The sequence below is a fragment of the Penaeus monodon genome, chromosome 4, assembly GCF_015228065.2.
Source record: "Penaeus monodon isolate SGIC_2016 chromosome 4, NSTDA_Pmon_1, whole genome shotgun sequence".
NCBI classification, from domain to species: domain Eukaryota; kingdom Metazoa; phylum Arthropoda; class Malacostraca; order Decapoda; family Penaeidae; genus Penaeus; species Penaeus monodon.
The window spans coordinates 32465381-32478068 of NC_051389.1; the positions used below are offsets into that span (position 1 = coordinate 32465381).

General features: G+C 43.5%; 1 protein-coding gene across 1 annotated transcript in view; it reads right to left on the reverse strand.

Annotated features, from left to right (window-relative positions):
• Window positions 1–219: 219 nt before the first annotated feature.
• The window catches only part of LOC119571638 (4-coumarate--CoA ligase-like 5), a 12908-nt gene continuing 439 nt past the window's right edge, over window positions 220–12688 (reverse strand). Inside the window, exons 2-5 of the mRNA XM_037918850.1 lie at window positions 1673–1825; window positions 1209–1416; window positions 513–712; window positions 220–366 (exon numbers count right to left, since the gene is read on the reverse strand). Coding sequence (XP_037774778.1) covers window positions 220–366; window positions 513–712; window positions 1209–1416; window positions 1673–1816 — 699 coding nt within the window. The 5' untranslated portion in view covers window positions 1817–1825. The remainder of the gene's footprint in view (window positions 367–512; window positions 713–1208; window positions 1417–1672; window positions 1826–12688) is intronic.

The following is a 12688-nucleotide window of genomic DNA, read 5'->3' on the forward strand; positions in this document are numbered from 1 at the left end:
TAATAATAATAATGATAATAATAATCATCATCATCATTATCATCATCATTATTATTATTATTATTATTTTACCATCATCATTATCATTACCATCATTTTTATCAACATTATCATAGTTTTAAATATCATCATAATTATCATTCTACTAGTATTAATCGCAGTCACTATTTTTATCAGTATGAACCTAAAAGGCTAAAAGGAAAATCATGTAATTCCGAATCATTCCAAATCATGACGAGACCCATACTTGTTCTGCAGGAGTGACGTCAGGAGGTTGCGGTGAGACAGCATGACGCCCTTGGGAGGCCCCGTCGTGCCCGACGAAAACAGCATCATTGCCACGGTCGTCTTCGGGTCGGCGATCTCCTGCAGCGACAAGGGAGACGGAACTCGATTTTCTTTTAGCCATTTAATCCCTTTTGCTTTCTGTTTCTGCAGTTCTCATTGCATTCTACCTTTACCTAACTGTTTTTCTTCTCCTTCTTCTTCTTCTTCTTCCATATGCTGCCTACCTGTGCATGGGCGTCAGAAGAGGGGCTGGCACGCAGGAGGCTCGTGAGCGAGGGCAGGCGAGGGGCGCTGCCCAGCACCCACAGCTGCCGGAGAGTGCCCGGGGGCAGTTGGCTGAACGCCTCGGTCACGGCGGGCGCCAGCGTCTCGTGCGCCACCGCCCACCGCGCGCCGCTCGTCCGGGCGACGTACGCCACTTCGTCTGCAACACGTACAAGATACCATTATCTCTCTCTATCTATCTGTCTATGTATCTATCCCCCTCTCACTCTCTCCTCCTCTCACTCTCTCTCCCTCTCTCTCTCTCTTCCTCTCCTCTCTCTCTCTCTCTCTCTCTCTCTCTCTCTCTCCTCTCTCTCTCTCTCTCTCTCCTCTCTCTCTCTCTCTCTCTCTCTCTCCTCTCTCTCTCTCTCTCTTCTCTCTCTCTCTCCTCTCTCTCTCTCCTCTCTCTCCTCTCTCTCTCCTCTCACTCTCACTCTCACTCTCACTCTCACTCTCACTCTCACTCTCACTCTCACTCTCACTCACTCTCACTCTCACTCTCACTCTCACTCTCACTCTCTCTCACTCACTCTCTCTCTCTTCCTCTCTCTCTCTCTCTCTCTCTCTCTCTCTCTCTCCCTCCCTCCCCTCCTCCATTCCCCCTCCCTCCCCTCCTCCATTCCCCCTCCCTCCCCCTCCCCGTCCCCCTCCCTCACCTGGCTCGAGCGTCGGGCTGACCGGGACGCAGACGGCGCCAGCCAGCACCGTGGCCAGGAGGACGAGGGGGAAGTCGATGTGGTTGGGCGTCACCAGCAGCAGGACGTCTCCCATCCTCACGCCCGCGTCCGCCATGCCCGCCTTGATCCTCGGGACGGCTCGGCAGACGTCCCCGTACGTGTGATACTTCCCTGTCCTAGCGTCGACCTGAAGAAGGCGAAGAAGGGACTGAGGGTATGGAGAGACCGTTCTGATTTGTGCATGAATTCAGTGGGGGTTTGTTTGCATGCCTTGCTTGTCCCGCTGCCCTTTCAACTGCTATTTTGCTCCTCGCACTTACTGAGCTCATGCTGTACTTGCTCACGGTTCAGTGTTTAAAAAATGTTCCTTTTCGATTAGCTCTAAATGCCTCCCATCTGCGACAACCACCTGCGAAAAGGGCAAGCAAATGAAGCGAGCTCACCAGCGCCAGCTTCTCTCCGTGCTGCAGCATGATGTTGAGCACGAAGTCGGCGTAGTTCGTGTCCGGGATCGGGGGGAGGGGGACGGGGCCGTCCCACCGCAGGATGCTGGGGCCTCCCTCTCGGACTCCCTCGGTGTCAGGCATCTCGTTCGTCTGGATGTAACAAAAAAGTTCTTTGAAGCTGACGAACCTTGCATGAATTATAAGAGAATTATCATCCTAACAATCGGTACGATTACCAACTATATCACCATCACCGATATCATCACTGTAGTGAATTTCCCCGGGCTTCAGGGGGTCACCCCGCAGGCTTTCGGGCCGCCTGTTCCCTGACGTTTACGGACCTGTATAGGAACTCTACGGACTCCTTCGCCCTGCAAGATGACGTGGCGTTGCTGTTTTTCTGTGTTTTTTTTTTTAATAAGAATGAACCTGTGTTTTTATACCCTCTGACTTACCTTTTCCATTGGTCCGTGATCTACTTATACATCTACACTATTTCCACTGCACGTAACACTACTTATACACTACTTACCTTATATTCTATACTTACCTTGTCTTATTCTTGCCTTTTTCCCTTCGACTAATTCACCTTAGTTTTGTTTCTCACTCGTTTCTCTTTGTATTTTCCCTCACGGATCCCTTCTTTCACTTTTTCGTACTTTCCTATCCTTTATTTATTTTATGTGCCCATTTTTGTATAGTTTTATTATTTTTTTTATTTTATGTATATTTGAACTTATTTTAAACTCACCATATACTATTTAATAAATCAATTGAACGGCAGGTCGGTCAGAGGGAGAGGCTTTTTACCTTGGTGACAGACCATTGGATTTTTAGCTGGCTGACTGGTGCTTCTCGTGCTGTGGTGGGTTGCCTCTGTTGTTTCAAGTAAGTGTATGGTGTGTTATCTTGGGAAATGGTAATGTTCGAAAGATATGCGCGTAATAAATGTATATTATGGATGCTCTTTTTTATATTGCCTTTTTAGTCAGCCAGTGATGTTATATTGTTTTGTTTTGTTTTATTGTGACTACGGGATCACTTTCAAACCACCCGAGTGTCATCCTCAAAATACGTCAAACCCACATGTGCATTACCTGTAGTTGGGTAACACGCTACCAAACTAACATCTTTAACTCTACTGAGTTAAGTTATCCACTACAATCACCACTGTCAGAATTATCCTCAACGCCACTTTCATTCAATTACCTCTGCACATAAATGCAATAATTGCATAATTCATAAGCGTACTTTTAATACCCTCACACTAACTAACACTAACATTAGAATATAAAATTGTAAACAAAGTCTATTTCCCTATTGGGTTACATAAATCTGATTACGTAACGCGACTTCCACAAGGGTCCTCTCGATACTATCAACTATCATATCCGAAATCTTATCGTTTATCCAGCACCACATACTTTATCAGTCCATACCTGGAGAGGATGCACGTTTACTAAATTTGCCGATTTGTCATTCTATCACTATTAACTTTTCAATCTGTGTCCCTCAACCTTTATCTCTCCCTCCCTCTCCCTCTCTCCCTCCCTCCCTCCCTCCCTCCCTCCCCCCCTCTCTCTCTCTCTCTCTCTCTCTCTCGCTCTCTCTCTCCTCGCTCTCTCTCTCCTCCCTCCCTCCCTCCCTCCCTCCCTCCCTCCCTTTCTCTCTCTCTCTCTCTCTCCTCTCTCTCTCTCTCCTCTCTCTCTCATTCTCCCTCTCTCTCTCTCTCTCTCTCTCTCTTCGTCTCCTCTCTCTCTCTCTCTCCCCTCTCCCCTCTCCCTCTCTCTCTCCCTCTCTTCTTCCCTCTCTCTCTCCCTCTCTTCTTCCCTCTCTCTCTCCCCCTCTTCTCTCTCTCTCTCCCCTCCCTCTCCCTCTCCCTCTCTCTCCCTCTCCCCTCTTCCCTCTCTCTCCCTCTCCCCTCTTCCCTCTCTCTCCTCCCTCTCCCTCTCCCTCTCTCTCCTCTCCCTCTTTCTCCCTCTCCCTCTTTCTCCCTCTCCCTCTTTCTCCCTCTCCCTCTTTCTCCCTCTCCCTCTTTCTCCCTCTCCCTCTTTCTCCCTCTCCCTCTTTCTCCTCTCCCTCTTTCTCCTCTCACTCTTTCTCCCTCTCCCCTTTCCCCCTCTCTCCTCTTTCTCCCCCATCTCCCTCTTTTCCCCCCCTCTCCCTCTTTTTTCCCCCTCTCCCTCTTTCTCCCTCTCCCTCTTTCTCTCTCTCTCTCTCTCTCTCTCTCTCTCTCCCTCTCCCTCTCCCTCGCCCTCTCCCTCTCCCTCTCCCTCTCCCCCTCGCCCTCGCCCTCTCCCTCTCCCTCTCCCTCTCCCTCTCCCCCTTTCCCGCTCTCCCCTCTCTCCTCTCTCTCTCCCTCTCTCTTTCCCTACTCCTCTGTCTTTCTCTGTCAACAATACGTAGCAAGACCGGATGGTATACTTCACACCCCCGTCCAAGCAGCTGCCCTTCTCCTTGAGCAGGACGCGAATTTCGTCCGGATTTCTCTTTTCGCAGGGAAAAACATCCGTCCTCGAAGGAGACAGCCGCGTAAAAGGGCACGACCGTAAGACAGAGAGAGAGAGAGACACCGCAGACGGCCAAGCCACACAGGGTCCAGCTCCACCACCTCGTCCTCGACCCGGGGACACGGGGGTCTCTTGGGGGTCTCATACTGTCTTCAACAATAAACCAGCAAGCAAAGAACCCTTTCATTGACCTGCCCGAGTCTCATCTTCTCTACTTGCCTCTCTCTCTCTCTCTCTCTCTCTCTCTCTCTCTCTCTCTTCTCTCTCTCTCTCTCTCTCTTCTCTCTCTCTCTCTCTTCTCTCTCTCTCTCTCTTCTCTCTCTCTCTCTCTTCTCTCTCTCTCTCTCTTCTCTCTCTCTCTCTCTCTCTCTCTCTCTCTCTCTCTCTCTCTCTCTCTCTCTCTCTCTCTCCCCTTCTCTCTCTCTGTTCCCCACCCCCTCTCTTTATCTATCTATCTATCTATCTATCCATTTATCTATCTATATAGACAGATATATGTCTGTCTGTCCGGCTGTCTATATTTACACACACACACACACACACACACACACACACACACACACACACACACACACTCACACACTCACACACTCACACACACACACACACACACACACACACACACACACACACACACACACACACACACACACACACACACACACACACACACACACACACACACACACACACTCACACACTCACACACACAATGTGTGTGTGTGTGTGTGAGATCCTTTTCTCTGTATCCCGAAACCTCTAATACTTTGATATATTGTTTAATGTTGCCTCGTGGTTGCTACAAAACACAATATGATCTATGTTTGTACAGACATACAGTATTTTGGAAGAAAAGATAAGTTATCATTTTCAGTTTCACATAGAAAACCATTAAACTACGTCATATGCTGGTACGACTTTTAATCTAAAATTAAGTGAAACAAACAAGACGGAAAAAGCACCTGACTATTCTGCATTTTATATTGTTTATACATTATAAATTTTCAAGTGTATTTCTTTTATTCATTCAAAACATTTTTATCTTAATACATAAATTGCTATATGAAAATTGGAAGTTCCATGAAGTTTTGCACCTTATCCAATCCACTGCGAGTATGCTATGAGAACTGTTTGTATGATCATGGGCCTTTAACGTATTGCCTGAAATATATCGACTTTTATCTTATATAATTTTGAAGATATTCATCCTATCGAAGTTAATCCCACGCCATATCAATCGGACACGTTGCAAATTCTTACGTCGTTTCAGCAACATGTGTATTGTTTTACTGCTGTAAATTCACAAAATATTTTATGCACCTTTCTATAAGAATTCTGTATCAAGAATAATAAAGCGATTCGTAATTAATGAAAATATAAATCCCTCTCTTAGACAATGTGAAATATATCTGAAAAAACATTGCGCCCTGATTGGCTGGCCTGAGTGTATCTCGTTGTATGAAGGTAGTGATAAAAATTGATACAAACCAAAAAGATGCTTCAACACATACATGGCAAACATGTATCGAAGTGTTTGGGGTTTTGGAAATGCTACAAAAAGGCCTTTTATACATACATATATATATGTATTTGTCCTGGCTAAGACAATAAACTGCACCCTGGGGTTCCCTTGAACAAGGATAGCACCCTATTAGCTCCCTATGCCAGGGTTGCGGTGAAACTGTCGGCAGCAGGGCAGTGGATATCTGGTGAAAACACCTTCAGTTCTACTGATTACTGGTTTCACCAAATAATATGTCTGGCGTATTACAGTGTAACTGTTTTAAAGCGGCAGAGATAGTTCCTCCTAGTTAGTTGGAGACTGCGAGTTGAGAAGGAGCCTGGGGGATTCCACTCAACTTTTCTTTTCTCCTGACAAACCTCTACACCAATGATTAAATACAGAAATGATAATTCATACCACATCGCCCGTCGCGTGGGTTATCAAGGGGCGCGTTATTCAGTGGGCAACCAGGCTGACAATGTTAAATATGCATCTGGAAGACAAAGAAGATAAAGAAAACATGTCCAATTAAGAAACACATTAAAAATCGGAACGTGGAACGTAAGGAAAATGAAAGAGATGGGTAAATTACATACTGTCTGTAACGAAATGGATAGATACAACATTCAAATACTAGGAATCAGTGAGACCAATTGGAAAAGTAATGGAAGTTTCAAAACTAAAGAAAACAAGACAGTTCTTTTTTCTGGAAAAGAAGAAGGAAATTATAGTCAAGGATTTGCTATGATTTTCACGGAAAAAACTGCAAATGCACTAATTGGGTACAGCCCAATAAATGATCGCATTTTAAAAGTCAGAATACAAGCAAAACCTCATAACATTAGTATTATACAATGCTACGCACCAACCAACATTGCAAGTGATGAAGAAATGGAAAATTTTTATAACACTCTCCAAGATACTTTAGACACAATCCCTAACAGAGATGTAAAAGTAATCATGGGAGACCTCAACGCCAAAGTAGGAAAAAATGATCTAAAAAATGACACCTGTGGAAAATTCGGCCTTGGAGATATAAGTGAAAGAGGTAAAGATTTTATTGAATTCTGTAGTACAAATAATTTAGTTATAGCCAATACATTGTTCCAACACCACCCAAGACACTTGTCATCAAAGATATTTGCGAGTTGTCGATGGAACAAGTGGGAAGAAAAGGGCAAGATCGAGTTGAGTGGCGAAGGATGGTGGAGAGGTCCACGGCTGCTCAAATATGAGCATACTGTTATTGATGAATATATATATGTATATATGTTTGTGTGTGTGTTTTTGTGTCTGTATTCATATACATACATACATATATGCGTAAATATATATGTGTGTGTATAAATATATATGTATATATATCACCACTGGACCTAACGCCACATGGGTGCGTAGCCGCTTCCAACCTTCGTTTCCCGACATGGTAGTCCCTCATGGCGAGCCATCAGGCAGGCCCTCGGCCTATATCTAGATCCTCGTGACAGTCTGGTCAATCTGCCAAGCCACAACGTCTTAGGTCTTCACACGGGCCTCCTCCATCCGGGATTGTTGTGAAGACACAACCTGATGGGAGGGTTATCCACAGGGAAACAAGCTGCCCGTATTACCTGAGTTGGCCGTCCCTGATAATAAAAGTAACAGATCCTATGCCAGACTCATGGTGTAGCCATCTTTTGGACCTTGGTTCTGTACTTCATGTAAAAAAAAAAAAAAAAAAAAAAAAAAAAAACATCAAAACGTGACTCCAAGGAATTAGATAACATTCAGGTTTTGCTTCCATAAAGCAAAGCTGGCAGTATCAAGGCCTTGAAGACTATTTAGCTTGGTTCTTCTGCACAAGTACCCTCTTCATGGCTCCTGCTGTCAGACCAATCCATCTATTGAACTCCTGGTCTGACATGAACTACAGTAGCAATGCTGTGACTTCAACACCATTTCTGCAAGTATGATTCGACATGGACAGGTTCCCCTAACAGCCCTGCAAAATCCTGGATCTTCATCCTGTTCCAGGAGACTTCCAGTCGCAAGAACTTCACCCAACATGCATCTGTGGCCTCCAGTGTCTCCAGCGTGAAAAAAAAATTGCTTTGAACTCCGACTTTCACCAATGGACTATGTCAAGTTTCACACCTGAAGGAAAGAGTTACAGGGTCCACTGGGTTTTCGAGTACAGCAAATTGATTAGAGATAGCTATGGCAAACCTTAGGGCACATTCCACATCCCTCAATCTAGAGTGCACACTGGAGAGACTGGGGGTTTTAAATGGATCTGAAAGGTAGCCATAACTAGTCTATGGTCAGTACCACAGAATCCAGCACACCAATAAACCCATCAGTTTTGAAGGATCCTCCAGTGGGTGCTAAAATGTATGTGGTCAGTCTCCTTGGCCACAGCATCCTTATCACTATACCTGGCAAAGTTCCGGAGATGGAGACTATTCTCACTGAGATCAGATCCCGAGCCATGGGGACCAACAGACAGTTCATAGCTAGCTTGATCACAACCAAATACCGCAGTGAAGTCATCCAGTGTAATGCAAATGTCTCACCAGGGACATTTCTCTACCACAGATGTAAGTTTGGCATAGAATACCTCTTTCTCATTGAGTTTGCAAACATCAGTAGGAGTGTACACAGCAATAAGAGACACAAAGCAAAAGCATGCAATTGCATAATACAATCGTCAACTGGCTAATGAAGGTTGGAGTCGATGATTTGGATTGTATGTGAACATAGATATGATAACATGCAAAACTTCAAGCAACATACTTCCACTTTCTATATGAAAAATAATGGAAGCTATATGAAAAGAAAAGAATGTTATGTCTGAATCTGAGAAACACATTTGCAGGTTTCCCTTGCAAAGTCAGTAGTAGCTTGTACACACAACTTCAGTTAGCCAAGTACTTTTTCCATTTCATTTGAAGCTTTCACGATATTTTACTTGCATTTAAAAATCATATTAGCATATTGAGTACTGTAGTAGTTTTCTATTGACTTTCTTATGCAAGGTTAAGAAAAATCACCTCTTTTTTCAAAATGCTGAGAGTAAATTCAAAATTCAATGATACCGCGTTAGGTAGCGACCATCAAACAATATATCAAAGTATTAGGGGTTTTAGGATACTACAAAAAGGCATATACATACATACATACATACATACATACATACATACATACATACATACACTCTCTAAAAAAATATCTGCTCAAGAGTAGATGAAACTGAAATGATCATAGGAATTGATTTGCACAGGTTGGTCCCTGTTTTCAAAGCTCTGAACAGAAAGATCAAATAAATGTCTTTTGTAAACCATAAAACAATGTGCTATATGAAAGATAAGTAGGAGGCTTGCATTGAAGTGTATATCATGAGCTAATGAAAACCATTTGATACTCAGCGCATTACCTCTTACAATTTGGCAATACCCCACACAATCCATAACTACTGCAAGGGATGTGGATCCCTTTTGTTCTGCTGGCAACATCCAGTGGGACATCACATTATTCCATCGGTGAGGGTTGTGGTGTTCCCCAATCTGGAGCCATTTTATCTCCTTTAGGATAACAGCCCCAGCTATAACTGGACCTATAAAGGTATAATTAGTAAAAACGTAAAAAACTGTGGCCCTTGAGGGGACAAGCCAGACCTTGAAGAGGGGCAAACAGAGTCTCGGGGGGACAACTGCCTCCTTCCCTCCAAATGACACCCCCTGCAGGGATATGTCAGGAATGAAGGTTTTCACTGTGACCACAATGATGTAATATTGTTCTAAACCAAACAGTGCTTGGAGACAGTTTATCTCCCATGGAGAAGTATGCTCTGTATTCACCCAGAGGCTCCGTGCCCTGTAGAGAAAACGCACCCCAGGAAAGAAAATGTGGCTATACCTCTCTCCTTTTTTCCTGTTTATTTGAATTAACTATGTCTTTATGATTATTAAAAGTTTATTTTCAATTGTTATTTATATCCTTACACTAGAATTCTAAAATGATCTCTTATGAATTAACAAACAAACAAGAGTAAGGAGGAATCTCTTATTTTAACTTTTTACAATACCATTATTTTAGTTCTTATTATTTTTACACATTCATTTTGCTATTTTTAAATGCTTTTAATATACTTTTTAATATCTAATAAGTTAAGAGATTGCCATCCTTACTAAAGCTTTTTCGAAATAAGAGACTAGGAGGGAAGACACAAGAGGCATAATCCTAGGTCCTGGTAATGGCAGGTCGATTGCAGAGGAACCCTGGAATGAGCCCTCCATAAAACAAAGACAAGTGGTCGTGAGAAGTTTCTCATTAATGTTATAGGAGACATTCATGTTATTTCAGTAAAGCCAAGTGTTGAACAGACCAGTGTCTCTTTCCCATGTTTTCTTAATGATTTACATTCCTGTTTTGTTTTTGTTTTTGAGTGTTTTATTGATGTTATTGTGCTTTGTTTTTCTAAATGATTATAGTGTTTTATGTTCGTGTTTCACATTAGTGTTTTGTGTTTGTGCTCCATTTTAGTGTTTTATGCTCTTGTTCTTAAAGTTTCGTTTCACACTTTTACTTTATTTTCATAAATAGAAAGTAAGATAAATGTTTTAACCATATACCTTGTTGTGAATTTAAAGAATAAGACCCCCAGAGACTGTAAGATGAAATGAAATGAGGTGATTAGAATAGGAAACAGTGCCACACATCTTGAAACCACACTGTGTCTGGGAAGCCATTCCCCATGCACGTCTCCACCCAGCTAAGACACTCTCGCACACAACACACAATCTCTCTCTCTCACAATACACACCCAATATCTCTCCGTTCCTCACACTCTTCCCTTATACTATATCATCTCACTACATTGACAGTCCTGTTCCCATATGGTAACTAAATGGGTGGTGGCAGCAAGTGCTTTCCTTAATTTTTGCAATTATTGACCCACTCGGGTGCTTCGTAGTACCATACACCCTATTTGCCCGGTGACAAATTTAGTGGCGATTGCCCATGGCCGTGAACCCCCGCGCGTAAGCTCCAGTTTTACAGCCTTGAAATTATATTTAAGTTTATGCTTTTGAGAACCAAACAAAATGTTTTGTCTGTTCGTAAAGCTAAAATGCAGTCTCATTACTTGTTGTAATGGATGGAAGTTTTAGTATAGAGTCCAAACTCTCTTATAATACCATATGCATTACTCTCAGTAACATATCTGACCACATATTGTGAGGGGAAATCAGAGATTTTTTTTTTTTTTTTTTTTTTGTTACATACCACTCCTCATAAAGTGGCATGCCACTCTTGAAAACACCCGTAGGTGTATAAACTGACGTTGCAGTCGGCGTTGCAGTAGCTTCTGCCCCATTTTATAGGCTTGGGATTATATTGAAGTTTATGCTTTTGAGAACCGAACACAATGTTTTTCGTGCTCATAAAGCTAAAATGCATTCTCATCACTTGTTGTAATGGATGGAAGTTTTAGTTCAAACTCTCTTATAATGCCATGTGTGTTACTCTCCGTAAAATATTTAACCACATAATGTAAGGGGAAAGCAGAGATTTTATATTTATCATACACGCCACTCATAAAGTGGCATGCCACTCCTCGAAGCAGCCGTAGGTGCACAGTCCCAAGTTGCATTCCGCACAGTAGCTCCTGCTTCTCTTCTTGTGCCCATGCCGCGAGCACACAAGGATAAGTCCGATATGCGAAGCTTAGCCTCGCCTGGGCTATGCCCTTGAAGGGAGCCCGGCCTGTGTCGACTAATGCCGACTCGCTCACGTGTGTCAGCTGGTGCAGACTCGGCTGAACCTAGTCCTTACCCGCCATGGTGCCCAGCCACAGAAGTAACCTCCAGGCGACAGTTGCAACTTCTCGCGAACTGCCGACCCCTCGGATGAGAGGTCGACACATTACCACTGTACTAGCCCGGAGGCTACCTTACGCCTCCTCCTCCTCTCACCTAGTAACTTCACATTGTAGCAGCACTATCCCGCAACCTGAAGTTCAGCATAATTTCCCAGGTTGGGTCACGCCAAGTCCACTGCAGACAGCGGGCTCCCCTCGTTCCCTGCGAGCTTACACAGTGCACGTGTACTTATAGCTGCAGAATCCAAACTGAGATTAGCATTCCCCGATCCTCCAGCAGAACAAGACAACAGCAGCAGCAACACAAGTACTGCCGAGTCCTTTGCCGACCGGAGAGCCTGCCAGCTCCCCCGTTGATCTCCGACTTCACCTTCAGCACCCAGCCATACCTGTGGGCACTCACACCCACAACAAACACTCCCCAAAGAGATAAGACACCAGTACAAGATAGTAGATGCACACTCATCCATCTCCTATAACATCATTACATGACCTCATGATGTAACTAGTGGTTACGTGTAAAAAAATAATAGTAGTCGAAATCATCTTGAAACTATCCATGTACACATAACAGATGTCCCGGAGATCCATTACATTACGTCTCACGGGTGACACAAGGGCCGGAAGAACAGCGTTACACATATGAGACACCCAGAAATGAGCCCTAAATGAGCGTAAGTGGGTTAAACACCACACATTGCTACAGATATCAATATCAGGTTAAACTCACAACAATTTTTTCCAAGCACTTTTCTCGTTAAATCATATTGTTAAGTTTTTTTGTTTTGTTTTTTTGCGAGTGAAAAAAAATATCTTTACTCTTTCTTACTTAACAATATGATATGTCGACGAAAACGGTCAGGAAAAGCGCTGTGAGCTCTACCTGATATTGGTATCCCTGACGGGGGTGTCATTTGCGGAAGGGGGTGCAGAAGAGGCAGTTGTCCCCCCCCCAAGACTTTGCCCTCCCAAGGACCGCAATTTTTAACATTTATACACTATATAGATCTGGTTGTAGCTTAAAATGCCCTAGAATAACCCATTTTTCTAAATTTTTGTTCACTTCACTTGGCTACATTTCATATATTTAAGGTTTTGAAATATATGATACTGGGTGGATGTGGCTCAGTGAAATCTCAGGG